Source organism: Phyllostomus hastatus, unplaced genomic scaffold (assembly GCF_019186645.2).
Source record: "Phyllostomus hastatus isolate PE091 unplaced genomic scaffold, TTU_PhHast_1.1 phas_contig_86, whole genome shotgun sequence".
In the NCBI taxonomy this organism is placed as follows: Eukaryota; Metazoa; Chordata; class Mammalia; order Chiroptera; family Phyllostomidae; genus Phyllostomus; species Phyllostomus hastatus.
The window spans coordinates 94,464,588-94,488,602 of NW_025333977.1; the positions used below are offsets into that span (position 1 = coordinate 94,464,588).

At 36.7% G+C, this 24,015-nt stretch overlaps 1 protein-coding gene across 4 annotated transcripts in view; it reads left to right on the forward strand.

The window, feature by feature from the left end:
- The window catches only part of PAK2 (p21 (RAC1) activated kinase 2), a 91,093-nt gene that overhangs the window by 45,370 nt on the left and 21,708 nt on the right, over positions 1-24,015 (forward strand). For all 4 annotated transcript variants that reach the window (XM_045851066.1, XM_045851064.1, XM_045851065.1 and 1 more), the window contains 6 exons: positions 12,014-12,114; positions 17,147-17,294; positions 19,330-19,361; positions 20,513-20,614; positions 22,023-22,155; positions 22,633-22,696. In XM_045851066.1, the coding sequence (XP_045707022.1) occupies positions 12,014-12,114; positions 17,147-17,294; positions 19,330-19,361; positions 20,513-20,614; positions 22,023-22,155; positions 22,633-22,696 (580 nt within the window). The remainder of the gene's footprint in view (positions 1-12,013; positions 12,115-17,146; positions 17,295-19,329; positions 19,362-20,512; positions 20,615-22,022; positions 22,156-22,632; positions 22,697-24,015) is intronic.

Genomic DNA, 24,015 nt, shown 5'->3' on the forward strand with positions numbered 1-24,015 from the left:
CTAAACAGTGGTCTTCAATGTAAATGAAATAGGCTTTTATGTTGGAAGAAGATGCCATCTATAGGACTTCCATAGCTACAGAGAAGGCAGTGCTGGCCTCAAAAGATAGGCTGACTCTCTTGTTAAAGGCTAGTGCAGCTGGTGACTTGAAGTTGAAGCCAATGCTTGTTTACCATTATGTAGATCTAGGGCTCTTAAGATTTATATTGAATCTACTTTGCCTGTGCTCTCTAAATGGAACAACAAAGCCTGTATGGACAGCATACCTGTTGACAGCATAGTTCACTGAATATTTAAGCCCACTTGTTGATACCTACTGCCAAGGAAAAAAGATTCCTTTTAAAATACCACTGCTCATTGATAGTGCATCTGGTCATCCCAGAGCTCTGATGAAGATGTACAACGAAGTTAATATTGTTTTTATACCTGCCAGCACAACTTCCATTCTGCAGCCCATGGATCAAGGAGTAATTCTGATTTTTAAGGCTTAGGATTTAAGAAATACGTTTTGAGAGTCTCAAGCTGCCATTGATAGTGAGTCCTCTGATGGGTCTGGGCAAAGTAAATTGGAAACCCCTTGGAAAGGAGTCACCATTCCAGATGCCATTAAAAACATGTGTGATATGCCCTGGCAGGGTGGCTCAGCTGGTTAGAGGATTGTCCCGATACACCAAGGTTGAAGGTTCAGTCCTCAGTCTGGACACATATGAGAATCAACCAATGAATGCATAAATTAAGTGAAACAACAAATTGATCTCTCTCTCTCTCTCTCTCTCACTCACTCACTCTTACTCTCCCCCCTCAAAGCAATAAACATATCTTCTTGGGTGAGGATTAAAAAATAAAAATGACTCTAAGGTTTTTGCCATCTCTAATATAAAGTCTGATCTAGAGATATTTATTCTACTCAAATTTACACCCCTTTATGATGCTGTTGTTGGTAGCGAACAGCTAATATTTTCATTTAAAATAAAAAATGACTTTGGATTATCTTCAGTTATTCATTATTAGTTTTAATCAGGGTCACTGGGTAAATTAAGAGAACTATAAATTACTCCTCTTGCGGCAACTTAATTGAACAAATCTTTTACCATCCATGCTAATATGTATCATATGTACCCTGTGACTCATCAGAGATACAGTGATAAGCAAAGCAGATGGTGTCCCTGCCCTCCTGGCACAAATCAAAAACTACTGCACATAATTACAAACTGAACCATGATAACAGGGATAGTGTGAGATGTCTGTCCTAAAATAGTGACATTTAAGTTGAAGGTTAAAGGATGATTATGTGAAAATAGGACTTATTTTGATAGTTTAAAAGTATGTCCCATGCCCACAAAAAGAATTTCAGTAACCCAGATGCAGGAGGGACCGTAGCATATTCATGGAGCTGAGTACAGTCCAGTGAGATTTAAAAGCAGAGACTGAGCAAGAATTATATAGCATGAATGTAGGAAACTACAGACAGCAAAAAGGGGTTGTAGAGGTGAGGGAGACAGGAAGCAGGTCATAAAGGGCCTTGTGTTCCATGCTACAGAGCTCATATTTTATTGTTTCCTGGGGGACCACTACAGAATTTTAAACAAGAAAGACCTGGTCACATTTTTGTCTTAAAGAGATACTGGTAGCTGTATAGAAAATAGGTTTTGTTGGTGAAAATGACAGTGATCTATTATCTTGGTTTATTTTTAAAAGCTCTAGTTAGTGTGGAGTGGTACAGTATTAACTAAAACAATTTTCACATTTAATTCAGCTTATAAGCAAGCACCTTCACTTCTGGTTGGCTATGAAGATGATAGACTCAAAACTGTAAATACCCTTTTGTTCTAAAAATTGCATTCTAACATTAACAATAGTACCATACACCTCTGCCTGTTTCCTAGAGAATAGCCTTCTGTGTGATGGAACAAGTTTAGTTTCACCAGTTTGAAGCTTTTTGGGGTCAAAAGAACAAAAGGGTAATCAATCACTGGTAGTTTTAGATGAGAGATAGAAGAGTCTTCCTTTAAAGGAGTGGGTGTTTTTTTTGTTTTTGTTTTTTTTACCCGTAGACTCTAGCTCAAATGTAGCCTTAAAGGTTGTAGCCTTAAAGGTTGTGGCCTTAAAGGATGTGGCCCACGGCATACTTAACGAGTCTTTTAAGTACCTTTTGTGTAACACATAGCTTAGAGGACCCATTGGCTGAAGGTTGCCCAGCTGCTTGTTTTGTGATCTCATGAAGTTGGAAAATGATTCTAAGGATCTGTTTTCCTCCAAGTACGCTAAACAAGTTGTGTGTTATATTAAAAGAAATTTCTTTCCCTGGTCCATTACTTACCACCAAGAGATACAGTTGCCTGGTGGACATTCTGGGGATAAAATGAGGATTTGTTGGTGGTGGTTGTTCTTCTACTTCTTGGCTTCCAGAGTTACAAAGCAGCGATTCTGTTACATAGCAGTATCCTTCCAGCACTTTGATTTGAGTCATGCTTGAGTAGGTTTTTATTTTAGATACTTTAAAAAATATTCACTCTACTAGGACTACTGAAACATAGGGATATATGTGTGTTTTATGTAAAAAGAAATGGAATTAAATGGCTTTTTAGGATATTGTGTTCTTTTAAGTGGATTAATGTATATAAATATGTTTCAAGTTCTTAATTATTTTCTACCTCTTTCTTTTAACTTTTTATTCTATATTCCTAACATATATGAAACTTAATTCAATTTATATCTCTAAACTTAGCGGTCCTGAGTTGAAAAATACAGTTGGACCTTAAACACAACAGAAACCAGAATTGTCTTGCTGCATGTCTTGTTTTTCCCCTTTCTGTGTACCTGTCATATTTCTTTCTTTCTTTAGACTTGTGTGTGTGTGTATGTGTGTGTGTGTGTGTGTGTGTTAGGAAATAATAGCCTGCAACGGTTACTGGGCTTCTTTCTTGTCATTTTATTCAACTGGAAGAGACTGATTCTCTCTTAGTTCAGGTATTCACCCTTGAACCAGTCTAACTGACTGGAAGTGTGTGGCAAACTGTGGCTCACCTGGCTCAGTTAGGCAGCTGTCTTGGACAAATCATCTATAATCAGGGTCATAAATAAAATAGCTTCTTTCCCAACCATGTGCATATCAGAAATGGGATGCTGAGCAGATCTTTCTTAAAAGAAAAAAACAGTCACTAGTATAGTACATGTAATGGTATAATTTTTTTTGTAAGCAGTTCAGAACTGCCTGAAAAATAAACTAGTAGCTTATAGTTGGTTAATAAATATTTTCTCTTACGCAGGATACTGAGAAGTCAAGAGACGCAAAGAGAAGTAGAAGGCATCCTCAGATTACTCAAATTCCACTGGGAAATGAGAGGTTGTTTATGATAGGTGTAATGGTGCATTTCAGTAAAGATAGCAACATTTATACTAGGCTTAACTGTTCATTTTCCTGTGCTCCTTTTTGTGACCAGTGTGCACTGCCCGTTTACCATAGCTAGGCCTCTTGTAAATAAATCTTATATGTGCCTAGGAGACCTAGAGAGGAGATGGACATCTGAGCACAAATCTATTATCACTAATCCAAAAGAATAGTATGTTTCCTACTAATGGTAGGTCAGTAGCAGCTTTGTAAACAAAGAACAGTGTACAGAACATCCCAACTTTATATGTACAGACCTATCAAACAGCTTGACTTTTAGCTCTTTTATATTAGGAGAACCTTCTGATTAAACATAGTAGGATGACCACATGCCCATATTTACTCTCCCTCCCCACACCTAACTAAAATGATAAATGAAAAAAAAAATAGGGAAAAAGTATATCACAAGAGCAAAGTGAATTGGAGAGGGAATAGTACTACACAAGAAATTTCAATACATATTTGGAAGATTGAAGTTGTGGAGGAGGGGGAACTAAGCAAAACAGAGGAAGATAGATCCTAAGCATTTGCAGAGGGGAATGTCTGTGAGAAGTGAAACAGTTTTCTTGTAAAAATCTCAGAGGCTCAGGATTTAGAGGCACACAGTTGTGTGTGTCTCTGTGTGTATAGCGGGGGGGTGGTGCATAATAAACAGGTTGAAAGTGGGGAATTATTTGAAAATCTATATAGGAAGTGTCAAAGGGACCTTAGGATGCTCCTGTACCCTATATAGCCATGCAAATATAACTTCTATTCTCTGGGACCACAAAAGAAAAAACTTATGTTTATATTTATTTGAGGAGAAATTAAATCTGAGAGGCCCCTTCTTGTCAGGGGAGTCAGAAAAAGATAGCACCAGAATAAAAAAGGTAGATTCAGTGGAAGTTAACGTGCTAAACCCCTTTTTTCTGCCCTGTTTGCAGAGTACTTGTAGCTTGACCAAAAATTCTCAGATAAAAGCTGGGAAGATTTTCTCTGGATTAACAGAATGCCCTGGAAAAAAATTACTTTAGGTTCCCCACATCCCACCCCCATCTTTATTGAAAAGGCTGACTTATCTCCCAGTTAACTTGTTAATACTTTTATATGAATAAACAGTGAAGGATTACCAAACATTTACCAAAAACCCTTAACATAATAGAAGCCAAAACAACAGGAGCTAAAAAAAGAATGTAGAAGAAACAGGCAATGTAGGAGGGAAAAAAAACCCAACCCGCACACACACACATAAACCATATAACAGAAGATAAATTGTATCCATGAAACAAGATAAGCATTCTCAAAGAAAGAATGATCAGAGAACAATGAAAAATAATTCTTGGAAAATCAGCTTTTCAGACAACCAAAACAAACAACATGTCCATAAGTGAAGAGTGAGAGATAGTTAATAAAATTCTCCCAGATCATTAAACAATAATGCAAAGATAGAGAATATGAGAGAAAAAGTAACAGTTGTAAAATCAGACCAAGATGGACTGATAAAACTAATAATGAACCAAGAAAATAGAAGGAAGTGAATAATAGAAAAAAATTTCCAGATGTTGAGAAAATGAGTTCCAGATAAAAGGGGCTCACTGAGTACTCAACACACACGTTAATGTGTTCTTCACTAACGAATGAAGAACACATCAAATCACATTCTAAAATTACATTACATTACAGGTAAGATAGCCAAACCTGTTACTACTTCCAGTTAAGAGGAAGTGACAGGGACTAGATTTACTCCTCTACCTGAAAGAACCAAAATACTGGGGGAAAATATATGCAAAACAGTGGTTTTCAAGGCATTGTACATCAGACAATATAAGAGATGGGAAACATGAGTTGAGTCCTACGATTGATCCAGCTTACTGTCTGGAGAGAGTTTTCAGGCTACAGTACAGGAGGGACACTTAGGTGTCCTCCTCAAGTTGAGAAATAGCTGGGAATTGGGAGATGCAAAAGTAGCTAGTTGGTAGTCCAGACACGGGAGAGTAAAGAGCTAAACAGAGAGGGAGAGAAAGATCTGTAGAGGGTCACCCTTGACTGTTCAGTTGTACATGTATTGAGTATGTGATGAAATTGTCGAAAGCTAGAGAAAGGGCCACTGGGAATGATTAGAAGGAACATTGCTTGAAGCTCACACAGGGGCTGGAGTATTTTGTGTTCTCACCATTCAGACTATAAAACATTATATGACAGAATTTTGCCTCAGTAATGGGGTAGAATTGGCCTTAGGTTAAATGTTGCTCCAGTCCTGCCTAAGAAAACCTTAAAAATAATACCTTAAAGGATCAACTTTCTAAATTTGTTTCTCTCCTATATGAAAGAACAGCAAAGAAACACCTTTCTATGTCCCCAAGCTCACTGACATTTGTAGGAATACAAAAACATCTAGCACCTAACAAGGATAAAATTTGGATGTCTGTCATCCAGTCAATAATTTTCATACATGCAAAGACCCATAATGAGCAAGATTCACCAATTGGAATCAATCCAGAAATGGCACAAATGATAGAATTAGTAGGTAAAGAGATTAAAACAGTTAAATAACTGTGTCCCATATATGGAAGGATCCAAAAGAATTCAGAATATTAAGAAGCATCAATGGAAGATATAAAAAAGAGCAAATCAAAATTCTAGAGATGGAAAAATACAGTGGATGGAGCTAACAGTAGGTTAGACATTGCATAAAAAAAATTAGTGAATTTGAAAACATGGCAATAGAAACCATCCAAAATGAAACTCTGAGGGAAAAACCTAAAACAAAAGTGAACAGCTATGGGGCAGCCTAAGCAGACTAAAACAAGTGTAATTGAAGTCTCCAAAGAAGGGGAAAGGGAAACGTTAAAATACTTTTTTAAAATGCCTGGAAATTTTCCACATTTAATGGAAACTATAAACTAGATTCAAGAGTTCAGTATTTCAAGTACAGAAAACAAGGGAGGGGAGGGAGGGGGGTTGAGGTAGAAGGGGGTATGGGGGTATAAATGGTAATGGGAAAAATAATAATAAATGAACTATTAAATAAAGCAGGAAAAAATTAAAATGCCAACTCCTTCAATTTTCATTTTGCCATAAATTTTAGTGAAAGTTCTTTTGCAGATGAAAACTAATTATCTTCTACATCAAAACTACCAAAATTAAAATAGATATTAATTAAATATGTATGGAGTTCCAAATATGTTCAAAGTTGGATACAATGTAAGGTGTGATTTCAGCCCTCAAGGAGACTAAAATCTAGCAAAGAAGCAAAAGACCACCCCAAGGCAACACAACCAAGTTGTTTAAAACCAATGATAAAGAGAAAAATCTTTAAAACTTTCCAACTCTTGGTTTGGTTTTCTGTGAACCTGAAACTGCTATAAAAATATAAAGTCTATTATTTTAAAAATGCTTACTGTTTTAAGCCAGAAAGTGAAAATCTGCCAGAAAAAAAGACACACTACATATAGAGGAACAAAAAAATGACAACAAACTTCGTGTAAGTAACAATGCAAGGTGGAAGACAAGAAACAACATTTGTATGAACAACAAAAAAAAATCTGTCAAATTAGAATTTTATATCCTGTGAAAATATTTTTCAAAAATGAAGGGGAAACAAACACTAAAAAATGTATAAAAGCTGAAAAAATTTACTGCCAGCAGTCTTGCACTACAAGAAACAAACCAAATCCTTTAAACGAAAGGAAAATGGTGTCAGATCGAAATGTGCATCTGTTTAAAGGAATGAAAATCAATGTGAATGTTGATTGTTTTTCCTTATCAGAATCTCTAGAGCAGTAGCCCTCAGAGAGAGAGGGAAGGAAACACAATGGAATCTCTTTAAAAGATAATCAGTTGAGTTTTTATGAAAAAGCACTGAAACATGCTATTGCATGGATGAACCTTAAAGACTAAGTTAAAAAGGTCATTTATAAATAATCACATATTGTGTGATCCCATTTATATGAAATGGCCAGAACAGGCAAATACGTGGAGACAGTAAATAGTTTAATGATTGCCCAGAGTTTGGGGTGGGGAATAGGGAGCAATTGAGAGTGATTGCTAATGGGCATAAGGTTTCTTTTAAGGATGATGGAAATGTTTCAAAGTTAGATTGTGATGGGGGTAGCACAATTATATAAATATACTAAAACCCATTGAATTGTATAGTTTAAACAAGTGAACTTTATGGTACTTAACCCCACAGAGGTCACAGTAAAAAAAATTACAGCATGGGTCATGTTTATCTGAGAGATACATTTCACTCATTACTAGTATGTGCTGAAATTCGGGGGAAAAAATTTTAACTGAAAATTTGCATTTATTATATTTATATGATAAAACATGATTTTTGTTTTTAGTTAACAATGTAGAAATTATTAAAGAATTATAAAAACGTAAATAAAATTTTTTCTTTTTAAATAATGGAAACATGGATATTGCTTAAAAAATACAACCAAAAATTGTCTTTTAACAATTAATCAAAATGTCCAATACTTGGCTTTGCAAAACATTTGTAACAGTCATCACAAACAGTATTGCTATGTTTGAGGCATAAATACTTTTCACAACACTTGCAGAAATATTTTGATAGGTGTCTCATTTAGAATGCACAGCACCTAACACATCATTTTCTGCTTGTTGAGGAAGCTGTATCTGTGTTAGAATTTCCTTCAATTTGTGTTGAAATTGATGAAGTTTCAGGTGTAAAGTCTTACGTACACCTGTAGAGATTTCTGAATGCCTTTTGATTTGTCCTGACAATAACTGCATTATGAGATTTCTTTTTTTTTTTTTTTTTAATATTTACTTATTTTTAGAGAGGGAAGGGAGGGAGAAAGTGACCAAGAGAAACATCAATGTGTGGTTGCTGGGGGTCACAGCCTGCAACCCAGGCATGCGCCCCGACTGGGAATCGAACCTGCAACACCTTGGTTCGCAGCCCGCGCTCAATCTACCGAGCTACGCCAGCCAGGGCCCATTATGAGATTTCTAATAAATATTCTGCACTTTATTTTCACATTACTGTTCAGCATATGAATAGTCTGAGCATTTATTCCCTCAGTATCAAAATTGTGTAGAGCAGGGGTGTCAAACTCATTTTCACTGGGGGCCATATCAGACTTGGGGTTGCCTTCAAAGGGCTGAAAGTAATGTTAGGACTGTATAAATGTAACTACTCCTTAACAGTTAAGCAAGAGCTTGGTGCTGCTGCTAGGTAGAAACAGGGTGCTAGGCCAGATAAAACAAGGTAGAGGGCCTGATTTGGCCCTCAGGTTTTGTGTTTGTCACCTGTGGTGTAGTAACCATAGGCCATCTTCTGGTGTCCTGGCCATGTTATATGTACCTATCACGTAGCCCACAGCATCAACTCTTGACTTAGTTTGTTTGCAATGTTGCATTATGTCAGGTTTTGCAGATCTAAATTTACAACGTCATTGAAATGCATACTTAGTTACGTTTTTCCCTTTTTTGGGTATATGAGATGTAAGTGTGTAATCTGCGCCAAAAGCAAATAAATTGGATTTTTTCTGGTCTGTTTTTAGAAGACAAATTCAGAGGCAGTTAGTGGTTATTGTTATGAACAGTAGCTACATATGAAAGTTGTTCCTTTTTCAAGTTAGAGATGAGATTTGTATACGTGAACCAGTTACCTTCTATAATATTATATCCTGATGAATAAATGTGTTCTGCATGTCTCTTGATTACATCTGCTGGTTTATTACTAATCAAGTAAGGACTTTCGGGCTGCTTACCAGTATATATATTTCAAGATTTCCGGTGTAAAATACTTTTGAAGTGCCCATAGCAAAAATTTGTACACCATATTTACTGGGCTTGGATGGAATATATTGTCTAAACCTGCATTTGCCTCTAACTCCAGGTAACATTTTATGTGTTGTTACCTTCTGTCCCACGGAGTAACAATTTACAATTTTCAGCAAATGCTGAGAAAATGTCTCTCACAGCTACTAATTTGTGCACTTTCAGGCATTCTAAGTGGGTAGGTTTGTCATCAAACTTGATACAATTATGAATAAACCTAAATCTCTTTACAAATAAATATATTGTAAGTCTAAAAGTTTCAATCCCACTACCATCTGTAGCCCATAAATCCTGCAATTTTAGCCAGTCACTACTATGTAAACCAACTAGATATATGGCCTAAAAATGCTTTCAATTCAGTTTTGTCTATTCATTTAGCATCTTGTGAAAACCAGCTTGAGATAAGAATCAGTGTATTCATTTGTATATAATAAGATTAGATCTAAAATATCATTTGTGATAAAGCAATCCAAGTTTCAAATTCTGTCTTGGTTGGTATTTTTTGCATTTGGCCAAACTAATGGAAATTTATACAAAATACTCTGTAACTGTTTGTAAGGTTTCTTTTTATTGGATTTTTCCTCCATTTTGATTCTTTATCCTTTCCCAAAAAATACTTTCATTCATGTTTAATTCATCTTCACATTTACTGGAAATATCTTGCTTGGTATCCTAATCTTCTGAATGAACCTCCACATAATCTCCATCTTCTAAATCACTTTCGTTTTCACGTTCAACACTATCATTCTCATCATTGGATTCGAATAGCATTTGCTGAAGTTCTTCAGCATTGCTTGCATTATCAAATCGAGGTATTTTTCCAGCCATTTCCAGTGGTGAATTAAAAGAAAAAAAACACAACACTGACCTCCAAGTTCACCAAAGAAAAATAAATAAATAAACAACATCAACACGACTTTGGAGTTTGCAATTTCTCTACAATTTACTATCAAATATCACATGCCCTTAGGAAACACATGCTATAACCAAACTGATGGCTTAAATGTTGTGGATTAACATCGGTCACATACAGATGCATAGCTAGTCATGACCTTGAACCTATACACCTGCTATACATAATATTTAAGAAAAGAGTTTGTATCTCTCATATCAGCCATGACCTTTGCACAGTTAAGGAGTTAGAGCTGAAAAAATGAACAAAGGAGATAAAGGAAATTATTTTAAAAATAGTTAATCCAAAGGAGGAAAATAAAAACAAAGACTAGATAGAGACCATTAGAAAGTGCATAATAGGATGGTGAGTTTAACCCAACTGTATTAATAATCATAACTAAATGTAATTAATCTAGACACCCCACTTAAAAGGCAGACATTATTAAATTGCTAAAGGAGACCTAATTATTTGCTGCCTATAAGAAATCCACTTGAAAATATAAAATCCATAAGTAGGTTAAAATAAAAGAATTTAAAAAGTACGCTGACAGTGAAAAGAACGCTGGACTGGCTATGTTAATACTGAACAAAATAGATTAGTGTAACCCCAGTCAAAATCTCAGCAAGCTTTTTTGTAAATTGTCAAGCGTATTCTAACATTTACTCAGAAATGCAAAGGATCTAGTCAGGAAGCTTTGAAAAGAAGAAAAAGTTACAAGGCTCATACCATGTAGTTTCAATGCTTATTTTAAAACTTCAGTAATCAAGGCAGTCTGGCATTGGCATACAAATAGAGAACTTTGCAGTAAAGTTGAGCATCCAGAAATAGAGCCAATACTGGCTCAAAATGGCACTGACATGTTACGTATGGCAGCACTGGAAATTGGAAGAAATTTTGAAGTAGGATAAATATTTTCACCTAAATATATGTATAGTCAAAAATTACAAAGGGGTAAACCAAGAAGAGGAAAAACACAGACAGGATCCAGAAAATACTGTAGATTTTAGCACAGGACAAAGGTGAGAAAAGTGCTAGGTTGACAGCTGTACCAGAAACCTAGCCATAAATGACTGCTGATAAGAACAGGGCTGAGAGAGAGAGATGACTAGTAAAAGAAACAGATTTACAGAGAATATTGATAGGTGTGTTGTGGAAATGTTGCAAAAATAATTGATGGAACCACAGAAAAATGGAAACTTTAAAATTAAGCCATTACTGACTTCAGTAAAAAGGAAGGGTTGGCCCTGACTTGCATGGCTCTGTGGTTTGGGCACCATCCTGCAAAGTGAAGGGTCACCGGTTCAGTTCCAGTCAGGGCACATGCCTGGGTTGCAGGCTAGGTGCTGGTTGGGGGCTGCGAGAGGCAACCAATCTATATTTCTCTTGCACATTGATGTGTCTCTACCTTTCTTTCTCCCTCCCTTTCACTCTCTCTAAAAATAAAATAAATTATTTCCTTTTTTAAAAAAGGGTTAGAGTTGCACAAGAAAGTTGATGTGATCTTTGTAAACTAATCTATACAGTGCCTATTATCTATATCATCATAGTAATGTAAGTTGTTTTTTCTGGATCAATATAACCAAATGGAAATAGAATTTGGTAGACATTTTCCAAATTACTCAGTATATAAGATATAAGCCTTTACTTATGAGAGAATGAACCAGTGTCCTAAGGGGCTCTCTCTTCAGCCTTGTGCCCTTTTAATCAGACCTAGTGCTGGGAATCTGGATGCTTCTTTAATCTGGACACTGGTTGTCCCCACCACCCCTTGATGACAGGATTGGTTATTTGGCTTCATTTATCAGTTTTCTGTCAATCACTGTCTTTAAGAGAAATCTCTTTTCTAGAATAACTTTGTTCCTAATCTATTTTAGAAAAAATATAAACATGATTATTTTGTTTAAATAGGCTGATTCATTTTTGTTAATGCTCCTTAGGAAGTAAGAAGAAAGAGAAGGAACGGCCAGAAATTTCTCCTCCATCTGATTTTGAGCACACCATCCATGTTGGCTTTGATGCTGTTACTGGAGAATTCACTGTAAGTTTACCTAATGGGACTCACTTTTATTATCATCACTCAAGCTTTTCCATTCAGTATTAAGTTTGAAAGTAACTTTCTGGTGTACATACTAGGTTCTTAATGCATTTCTCTTCTAAAAATGTTTGTGGATGGATGTATATTTTTCCTAGGGAGCAGGGCCTATTGTAATTATGCAAAATAGATTTGGATAAATAGGCTTTTATAAAACTAGGCCTTTTATTTTTTAAGTTAAATTATATTTTATTGTTAATGCTATTACACTTGTCCTAATTTTTCCCCCGTTTGCCAAGACCCCAATGCCCCCACTCCCTAAGGCAATCCCTATACCATTGTCCATGTTGATGCATATATATATTCTTTGGCTACTGTATTCCCTGTGCTGTACTTATATCCCCATGACTCTTCTGTAACAACCAATTAGTACTTCCTAATCCTTTCATCTTTTTTGCCCATCTACCTACCCTACTCCCCTTCCATCTGGCATCCATCAAAACACTCTCTATGATTTCCGTTTCTCTTCTGCTTCTTTGTGTATTTTGTTTTTTAGACTTAATTATTGATAGGTACATATTTATTGCCATTTTATTCATATATTTGATATTCTTCTGAAAGAAGTCCCTTTAACATTTCTATAATACTGATTTGGTGATGATGAACTTGAGCTTTTTCTTGTCTGGAAAGCTCTTTATTTGTCCTTTGATTTTAAATGATAGCTCTGCTGGATAGAGTAATCTTGGATGTAGGTCCTTGCTTTTCATCACTTTGAATATTTCTTGCCAGTCACTTCTAGCCTGCAAAGTTTCTTTTGAAAAATCATCTGACAGTCTTATGGAGATTACCTTGTAGGTAACTAACTGCTTTTCTCTTGCTGCTTTTAAGGTTCTCTCTTGTCTTGAATCTGTGGCATTTTTATTATGATGTGCCTCAGTGTGGGCCTCTTTGTGTTCATCTCTTTGGGACTCTCTGTGCTTCCTGGACTTGTATGTCTATTTCCTTCATCAAGTTAGTGACATTTTCTGTCATTGTTCTTTCAAATAGGTTTTCAGTTTCTTGTTCTTTCTCTTCTCCTGGCAACACCATGATGCAAAATTGGTATGTTTAAAGTTGTTTCAGAGGCTTCTTACACTCTCTTCAATTTGGAGGGTTCTTTTTTCTTTTTCTTGTTCTAATTGAGTGTTTTTTGCTTTCTTATATTCTTAATTGCTGATCTGATTCTCAGTTTCATCCATTCTGTTGTTGTTGTAAGTTGTTCTCTCTTTAATTAGTGTATCCTTCATTTCTGACTGGTTCTTTTTTATGGTTTCCATGCCCTTTTTTATGTTGTTGGAGGTTCTCACTAAGTTCATTGAGCATCCTTATAACCAGTGTTTTGAACTCTGTTCTAGTAGATTGCTTGTCTCCATTTTGTTTAGTTATTTTTCTGGAATACTGTTCTGTTCTTTCATTTGACCCATGTTTCTTTGTCTCCTTATTTTGGCAGCCTCTCTGTTTGTTTCTGTGTATTGGGTAGAGCTACCATGACTCCCTGTCTTGGAAAAGTGGGATCCAATGACACAGTGTCCCCTACCACCCAAGCTGGGTACTCAAGGTGTGCCCACTGTGTGGTCGGTGTACCTCCCTATGTTGTAGTTAAGTCTTGATTTCTGTTGGCAGATCAGTGGAAGTGGTTTATCTGGGCCAGTCAACTGTAAGGACTAAGGACTGGCAGTGACCACTGACCACCTCTGACAACCATGGAGGACCAGCTGTGTAGTGGCCCACACCACAGAGCAGGACTTATTTTAGCAGGGCTCTGGTATCCACTGTGTCTACCCCTTGACTGTCACTTGTGGAAGTGGTTGGGTGGTGGTGCTCCAGTGTGGTTTATAGCTGTGCACTGGGTGCACAGGCTCTGGGGCCTCCCAGGAGGTGGAAGCTAAGGTCAGCCACCACCTGTGTTTGGCCCTGGGCCACCTGGCATAACCTACAAAGCCATCTGCAATTGGCTGCTACTTGTGCAGGGTTTGGAGGTACCCAGGCAAGTCTAAGCTGTGAACCAAAGCCAGCTGCTGCTAGTACCAGGCCTGGGGCCACTTAGCAATAGGCACAGGGCATGCTGAGGCCAGATGCTGCTTGTTTGAGAGAATTTAGGACAGAGGTGTCAAACTCATTTTCACCAGGGCCACATCAGCCTTGAGGTTGCCTTCAAAGGGCCGAAATAATTTTAGGACTGTATAAATGTAACTACTCCTAACTGCTAAGGAGTTGAAATTTTGTTCAGCCCTTTGAAGGCAACCTCAAGGCTGATTTGGGACCTGGTAAAAATGAGTTTGACACCCCCGACTTTGAAGAATCTGAAGCATGACCCAAGACAAGCCATTCATATGGAAAAGCCATCGGAAACAGCTGGGTGGTCTCAAAAGTTGGGTGGTGGAACCTTGGGGAATCACAGGGTGCAGCAAACAGTGTGAGCCAGGTAGATAAAGTCTCATGTACGGCACCCACCAGCCAGCGCTATGAGGGGAGTGCTCAGAACAGGAGCAGTGGCCTCTGCTACCACTTCCTTCTTGGAGAAAGCTGCCCCCCACTTCTCATCCAGATGCCAGACACTTCAGTTCCTCCCTGTATGTCTCTGGTGCCTTTCCATCTGTTGCCCCCATGCTGAATCTCAGAGGAAGTAAACCAGAGTAAGTCTAGGTACAGGCCCTGTAAAAAGAACTGCCTGGGACTCTAGCAGTTTGTCTTCCACAGCCTCAATCCCCCCCTGGTTTTTACAGCCAGAAGCTGTGGGGACTCATCTTCCTAGCACTGGAATCCTGGACTGGAGTGCCTGTTGTGGGGCTGGGACCCCTTGTTCCTGAGATATCCCTCCCGATTCTTATCCAGCACATGAGAGTGTGGGACCAGCTCATTCAGCATCTTTACCCTTCCTGTCAATCTTGATGTGCTTTGCTTCTTTTTCTTTTTAACATATTTTATTCATTATGCCATTACATTTGTCCCATTTTCCCCCTTCACTCCCCGCCACCCTGTACACCCTCTCCCACCCACATCCCCCCCCTTTAGTTCATGTCCATGTGTCATAGTTATAAGTTCTTTGGCTTCTACATTTCTCATACTATTCTTACCCTCCCCCTATTTTCAACCTGCCATCTATGCTACTTATTCTCTGTACCTTTTCCCCCTCTCTCTTCCTCCCACTCCCCTGTTGCTAACCCTCCATGTGATCTCCCTTTCTGTGGTTCTGTTCCTGTTCTAGTTGTTTGCTTAGTTGGTTTTTGTTTTGCTTTAGGTGTGGTTGTTAATAATTGTGAGTTTGCTGTCCTCTTACTATACCTATTTTTTCTTTATCTTCTTTTCTTAGATAAGTTCCCTTTAACATTTCATAAAATAAGGGCTTGGTGATGATGAACTCCTTTCACTTGACCTTATCTGAGAAGCACTTTGTCTGCCCTTCCATTCTAAATGAGAGCTTTGCTGGATAGAGCAATCTGGGATGTAGGTCCTTGCCTTTCATGACTTGGAATACTTCTTTCCAACCCTTCTTGCTTATAAGGTCTCTTTTGAGAAATCAGCTGACAGTCTGATAGCAACTCCTTTGTAGGTTACTGTCCCCTTATCTCTTGCTGCTTCTAGGATTCTGTCCTTCGTTTTTACCTTGACCAATGTAATTATGATGTGCTTTGGTGTATTTCTTCTTGGGTCCAACTTCTTTGGGACTCTCTGAGCTTCCTGGACTTCCTGGAAGTCTTTCCTTTGCCAGAATGGGGAAGTCCTCCTTTATTATTTGTTCAAGTATGTTTTCAATCTGTTGCTTTTCCTCTTCCCCTTCTGGTACCCCTATAATTCGGATGTTGGAACGTTTCAAGGTGTCCTGGAGGTTCCTAAGCTTCTCGGTTTTTTGACTTTGTATTTCTCCATTCTTTCCTGTTTGGTTGTTTTTTTCTTCCTTCTGGTCCACTCTGTTTTTTTGAGCCCCAGTTTCCTTCCCATCACTATTGGTTCCCTGTGCATTTTCCTTAATTTCTTTTATTGTAACCTGCATTTTTTCATCTAATTTGCGACCAAAATCAACCAATTCTGTGAGCTTCCTGATCACCAGTGTTTTGAACTATGCATCTGATAGGTTGGCTATCTCTCAGTCACTTAAAAGGATGTGTTCTGGAGCATTGATTTGTTCTTCTGTTTGAGCCGTCTCTCTCTCTTTTTTTTTTGGTCTGGTCGCTCCAGTTATGGTGAGGGGCGGAGCCTTAGGTGTTCACAAGGGCTGGGCACCCCATTCGCTAGATTGTGATGTTGTAAGTGGGGGCGGGGTCGAGAGGGAACAATGGCAGTTGCTCCGTTCTGCGTAGGAACTCAGTCCCTTCTCTGGGATCCTGGATTGCGCATTCTGCCCTGCTCCACAATCGCCGCTTCACTGGGTCTGCCAGCTGCCGCTTGCATACTCAGGGTCCACCTGCTGCGATCTTGCGCACCCCAGATGCCTTACATGCCCCCGGATGCCTTATGTGCCCAACTCTCTCTGCTCTCCGCACCTCGACCTGCTCCTGGCTGTTTGTCTCTGCCCCTCCTGCCGGTCTGGATGAACTGGTCTATTTCAACTTCTTGGCTGTCCAACTTCCATTCAGATAAATTTTCTGTCAGTTCTGGATATTATCCTGCCTCTAAATTGTTGTTGTTCCAATCTTGGTTGTGCGTGGAGGTACGGTGCATCCACCTATGCCTCCATCTTAGCCGGAAGTTGTGATTTGCTTCTTTAATTCTGAAGTTGTGGGACTTACATTCAGCTCTATTTCCGGCAGTTACGAATAATGGTTGTTCATAGTTAGTTGTAAATTTGATGTGGTTTTGGGAGGTGGCAAGCCATGTTTATGTGTGCCGCCATCTTGCATGGAAGTCTTAAGATGATCAAAAACCAGGCCTTTTAGAATTAAGTCAAACCTGTAGTTTATGTGGATTGATTTGCCATTGTATTTTGTCATTTGCCTCAGGAAATTGATTTTATTTAGAGCAACTCAAATTAACTAATTTCTGACTATTTTGTTTTTAGGGCATGCCAGAACAATGGGCCCGATTATTACAGACTTCCAATATCACCAAACTAGAGCAAAAGAAGAATCCTCAGGCTGTGTTGGATGTCTTAAAGTTCTATGACTCCAACACAGTGAAGCAGAAATATTTGAGCTTTACTCCTCCAGGTAAGATATCAGTCAGCTCTAAAAGGCCTAATTCAGATGAGATCACAGAGTTGTGGTGCTCTTCTAGATAAAGAGATTCCTTCTTAAAAAACAAACAAACAAAAAAACCTAAGCTATGGTTTTTGTCTCTATTTTTTCCTTTGCATAGATCTACCTTTTATAAACTAATTAGAGCAGCTCTTATGCATTATTTAGAATCAGGGGATTATATTATTCTCTTAGTTTTGACAAAAGTGGATGCTTTGGCCTTTTGCTTGTTTTATTTTCCTCTTTATTGCTTTTGAATGACTACCAGAAATAGAAAGGAAAGATGCTGATTTATAGTTCATATTAGAAATATATCTATTGTTAGTAGGACAGGAGGACTGTTGTTTTACCATATAAATTGCACAGAATTTGAAGTAAAAATGTTGAAGTCCACTCAAAAATTGAAACTTACCAAAAATATAAACAAAATAAGCATTAGACTAAAAGACTATGTGCCTCAAAATATAAATATCAGGTAAGAACTGGAGAATAGTGGATTTTAAAAAACAGTTTGAGTCAGGATCATAATAAAATTTATACATTGCAGTTGATTGCTATATCTCTTGAATCTTTTTTGATATTTATGCTTCCTGTTTCCCTATCTCATGCTGGTTTTCATGATCTCTTTTTCCTTGCAATTTATTTGTTAAAGAAATGAGATCATTTGTCTTGTTTCCCTGCATGGATTTTACTAATTACATCCTATGGCATTTAATTTGTTCCTCTGTCTCCTGAAATCATACATGTAATATTTTAAAACAATGTGATTGAGCTAAAGTCATACATGTGGTTTTTATTGTACCTAATTTGATTGCATCATTGCAGAAAGACCACTTGGCAAGTGATGTTGACCTTTTTTACCTTGTTAGTACATCTTAGCAAAAAGTTGTACTTGCCCCTAGAACTTTTCTGTCAACTAGTAAGTTTGTAAATTAGTAATCTTTTTTGAAAATCAACGTTGTACCAGAAAATCATACATTTTATACGTATATGTTGTTTTTTTAAAGTAAAACAGAACACAACTTAATGTTCTAAACTCCAGAATGAGCATTTGAACATTTAGTCTTCATGAACTGTTTGGCCCTTAGGGATTTGTTTTCCTTTCTTTTTTTTAAGATTTATGTATGTATGTATGTATGTATTTTTAGAGAGCAGAAGGGAGGGAGTAAAAGAGAGAGAGAAGCATCAGTGTATGGTTGCCTTTTGCCTGCCCCCTACTAGGGACCTGACCCACAACCCTGGCATGTACCTTGAATGGGAATCGAACTGGGGACCCTTTGGTTCACAGGCCACCACTCAATCCACTGAGCCACACCAGCCAGGGCAGGATTTGTTTTCATATTGGTCACAATATATGTCAAGAATTGTCCTTTGCACACTTGTCATGGTCTGCATGGTTGCTTTAAATTCCCCAATAGGCAGTTTTCTGGAGAAAGTATTATTGTAAATAAATTTCTATTTAGTTTAATAAATACATATTGACAGGTGTAGTTTCAAGTAAATTTTTAATAACTTTATTAAGGTATAATTTACATGCTATAAAATTCACCCATTTGAAGTATACAATTCAATAATTTTTAGTAAACTTACAGAGTTCCATTAATATTGGAGATTTGTTAACTCAATCTTATATAAATTCCTGTTTAAATATTGATGTTGTCATTTTTTTCAAGATTTAATTCAACTTAAAATCAGTCTAAGAATATTTTACTTGCCCTGGCTGGTGTAGCTCAGTGGATTGAGCGTGGGCTGCGAACCAAAGTGTTGCAGGTTCGATTCCTAGCCAGGGTAACATACCTGGGTTGCAGGCCATAACCCCAGGCAACCGCACATTGATGTTTCTCTCTCTCTCTCTCTCTATCTCCCTCCCTTCCCTCTCTAAAAATAAATAAATAAAATCTTTAAAAAAAAGAATATTTTACTTCCTCTGCTTTTTATATTCTTTCTTTTTTTTAGACATTTATTTTTTGAAATATTAACTTAGCATTATTTTCTTTTCCATATTCAGAGAAAGATGGCTTCCCTTCTGGAACACCAGCAGTGAGTTAATATGTTATTTCTTAAAGCTCTCCTTCTCATTTAAGTTACTCAAAATAAATTCAGTTTTTATTTTGTTCTCTAAAATAAATTACAGCCATTAGAAATAAATAACTCCTTCATATATGTTTTAGCTAGCCACTTGGTTAGTTGAGGAAGCCATGTTAAACAAATAGAATGTCCTTAATATAAACTCAAAGTGTCTAAAACTTATGATCTAGAGCAGGTTAGCTACTTTTGGTAATGTTTCCATATATAAACATGAATACAAAGAACTTGATAGTCTTTTCCTCTGGCACCATTCTACTGAATATAGACGATGGAGACATACTGAACAGTAGAGAAGCCTGTCCATCTTCAAAGTTGTCTGAAACTTTATCTAAGTTATCATGCTCCTTCAAAGTCACTGTTTTATTTTCAGTTTGTCAGTTAGAAGGAAACATCTCCCGGGTTATGTGAAAATTATATAGGATAACTTGTAAAGTACCTACCTGGCACACACCTGGCTTATAGTAATCTCTATATAAAGGTTAATGCCTTCCTCTCTTGCTTTGTTAGCCACCTTTTTTTTTTTTCTTCTGGTGAATGTAGCGGTTTTAAATTCCTGAAAATTACTCTGACTTATACAAACCCTAGAGGATCTTTGTTTTTGGTCTTAACAAATAAAGTCATCATTTACTTTAAAATTTTTTTATTTATTGATTTTGGGGGGGGGAGGTGGGGGAGGGACATCGGTTTGTTATTCTACTTGTTTATACATTGGTTGATTCTCACATATTCCCTGACCAGAAACCGCACCTGCAACCTTGGTGCATCAGGACAGCTCTCTAACCAACTGATCTATCTGGCCAGGGTTTATTGTTTACTTTTAGGGTTTGTTTAAAGAGTATAAAATTCTCTATATAAATTTGAATGTAAATTCTCTCAAGAATAATGGATATTTATCATACTTATTTCATAAACTTTCTTTTCTTTGCTTGGAAAATTGTGTTCACTTTTTAAGTGATTATAGTAGAGCCAGTGAGGATTTATCATTTTGAAATGAGCTGTTAAAATAAATATATTTTTCCAAATATGTATTTTTAAAAAGAGTCATGTTAATGTATTGATATATTTGACTTGTCTTCCTCAATTTTGCTCATTGATAAATACAGCTGAGTACCAAGGGATCAGAAACATTAGCAACAGAGGAAGATGATGATGATGAAGAGGCTGCTCCCCCTGTTATTGCCCCACGACCAGATCATACAAAATCAGTGAGTGTCTTACTAGTGAATTGGGCTGTGTGAGTCTGTGCATGTGTGTTTTAAAAAGCAGTCTGTATTTAACTTCCAATGATCAATTTTTAAAAGCCCTCATGCTTAAAATATTTTAGTGTAGGGAAATTTGACTAGGAGATCTTTACCTAAAGACCACTTCTGAAAATACTAGCTTTTTTGAAAGTTAAAATTGGATGGCTTCTTTAAAATACTTCTCATTGGGTTTTTTTTTTTTTAATTGAATTTTGGGGGGTAACATTGGTTAATAAAGTTATAGATTTCAGGTGTACAATTCTGTAACACATCAGAAGTAAATAACTACTTAATATATGTTTTAGCTAGCCCTTTGATTAGTTGAGGAAGCCATGTTAAACAAATAGAATGTCCTTGATATGGTATTACCCTAAACTCAAATCTCCTTCCATCACCATTTTCCCCCTTTTCCATCTTCTACCTCCCCCACCCCCTTTCCATCTGGTAATCACCCTACTATCTGTGTCTATGAGTTTGTTTGTTTTTGGGTTTGCTTAATCCCTTTACCTTTTTCACCCAGCCCTGCAAGCCCCCTCCCTACTTCTTGTTTTTTCTATCTACATTAAACCTTTTCTTCCAGAGAATTCATGTATTGCTCTGATTTTCTCTGTTTATCTCAATGCAGATAACTGCTATTTCTAAACCTTAGGTCTTCATACCCAAAATATATATTTTATCTCCGATTTTACATTTCTCTCAAAGCCTTGGTGTCATTCAAGAGGCTCCTGAGAATAAATTCCAAACCAGATATAGATATAAGAGAATTTTAACAGTAATGACCTTAGATAGAGACAGAGTCCTGTCCCACTTCTTGTGCTAATATTTACAAGTAAATTAGGGGAAGGTGCTGTGCAGTGGCCTGTGAGGGAGTGCTGGTGCGCTCAGCAGGTGAAGCTCTGAGGGCTGCCATTGCATCCTCATCCAATGGTAGAGGGCTCTATTTTCTTTCTCTCCTATTACCTTGCTGTTGGAAAGGAAATGATAGAAATCATATTTGCACAAAAATTTAGGGGGGACTAATAGTTATTTTAATATCAATGTTTCTATTATTTTGCTCTATTTCTCCTTTTTGGTGAAAACATGATTTTAAACTTTTTTGTTTCATTGCTTGCATATCATTTTAGATTTGGTTACACTTAAATTTCTTTCACAGATCTGCTCTTTTGCTACAAAAACTTAAAAGATAGGTATGGTGTGCCAAAGAAAAATATTTCACGTTTGTTCTTCTTAGTTACAAGTCTTTTATACTCTTTCTTTGGAACACTGGAGACAACTTAGTTCTGATTAAAAATCAAAGAACTGAATGGTGTGCCAGTAAAAACACATAAAAATATTTTTTCTCAAATATCAGTAATTAACGCTCTCTCTGCAGATTTATACGCGGTCTGTAATTGACCCTATTCCTGCCCCAGTTGGTGATTCTAATGTTGATGGTGGTGCCAAGTCTTCTGACAAACAGAAAAAGAAGACTAAAATGACAGATGAAGAGATCATGGAGAAATTAAGTATGTCTTCTACATTTTACATTATTCTGAAATTGTTAACTGCTCTGGTAACCTTTGGCCCAAACATTTTAATTTATACCCTATATTTTGGCTTAAGACAAAGAAGAGATTGTTTTCTTTTAGGAACAATAGCTTCAATTAAAATTTGATGAAGCCCCAAAACACTATTCTTTGATTATTTATTATGTGTTGACTAACTAACGAGTAACATCTCTGGAATAGTCAGTACTTTTGGGAGCAACTCTTTTTTCCCAAAGGGCCAAATCTAAGGGTCATACATAGCTAGAAACTTTTTCAAAGGAGGTTTGTATGTATTTATGTATACCTATATCTTCTCAATATGAGAATACAAAATGACGGTAAGTAACTAAACAAAATTATTGGAGTTTATTAAAAGGAATAATGATACCAGAATTAATTTACAATTTTGAAATGCTTGATGGTGCTTATAATTTTTTGTTGTTTTGTTTTAAACAGGAACTATTGTAAGCATAGGTGACCCTAAGAAAAAATACACAAGATATGAAAAAATTGGGCAAGGGTAAGTATTTGTGACATACTATCACAATCCTTCCTAGGTGGACTGCATGGTTACTTCTTTGGCCTGCTGACATTGAGCACTCTCAGGATTCTATGAGTTATCCTTAGATTTGTGTAAATAAGTAATGCATTTATTTCTAGATGCTTCTAAAAAAACTACTGCTTAGCCCCAATGGTACATTGTTTCTTCTTAAGTGTTATTGCCCATTGGTGGTAAGAGATTAGATGGGTGGAAAAATTGCTCATTAAAAATACTTAAAAGACTGTAAGAGCAGGGGTGTCAAACTCATTTTCATGGGGGGCCACATCAGCCTTGCAGTTGCCTTCAAAGGGCCGAATGTCATTTTAGGACTGTATAAATGCAGCTACTCCTTAACTAGGGGCAAGGAGCTCGGTGCTGCTGCCGGGTAGAAACAAGGTGCCGGGCCAGATAAAAACAAGGTGAAGAGTCGGATATGGCCTATAGACCTTGTGTTTGACACCTGTGCTATAAGAGTATAGGCAATAAAAATGTGCATTTTAATCACATCCATTAAGTATTGATGTTGAGTCTACTAATCTTGAGTCTACTGTGTTTTTTTCTAGTAATTTGTATTTCTAAACTATATTAACTGAACTTTTTCTGTTACTTGGGAACAAATGAACATCTGGGATTTTTAATGTTAATTTCTGGAAAATGTTCTGTGAATTTAGAAAGAGCTGAAGTCTTTCTTTGAAAGTTTCCTTATGAAATTCTTTTAAAAAACTAAATTCAGTTGCAGCATTCGTTTTAAAAACAAGATTTTGAGAGTCATCTTAACATTTTTAAGCACAATAATGATAAATTTTAATATATTTATTAATATATGTAATATCAATAATTATGAATGAACAAGAATGGCATCTAACAAAAAGCAATAAAAAAAACAAGAATAACATTTATTTCATATGGATGACCATCCCAAATCCAATATTAAATTTAAAAATTGCTGAAAATACATAGTGAAATCATTATATGAAGTTTAAGAATTATGTTACATATATTCTGTAGTGATACACACCTATGTCCTTGATAAAGTATAGAGAAATGGGTGGAACTGATGTACATGAAATACAGTATGAACAACACATACAGACTACTTTTGGGAGAGAAGTAGGATGCCTTTGGAAAGGCCACACAAGAACGTTCAAGTTTATTTGTAATTCTTTGTTTTTTTTTAAGCAGGGAGACAGATCCATGAGTATATGTTGCTTTTTCTCTTTCCTTCCTTTATCTTTTTCTTACATTTTTGTAGGTATGAAATTTGTAACATTTCTAACATAAGTTTTAGACACATGGAT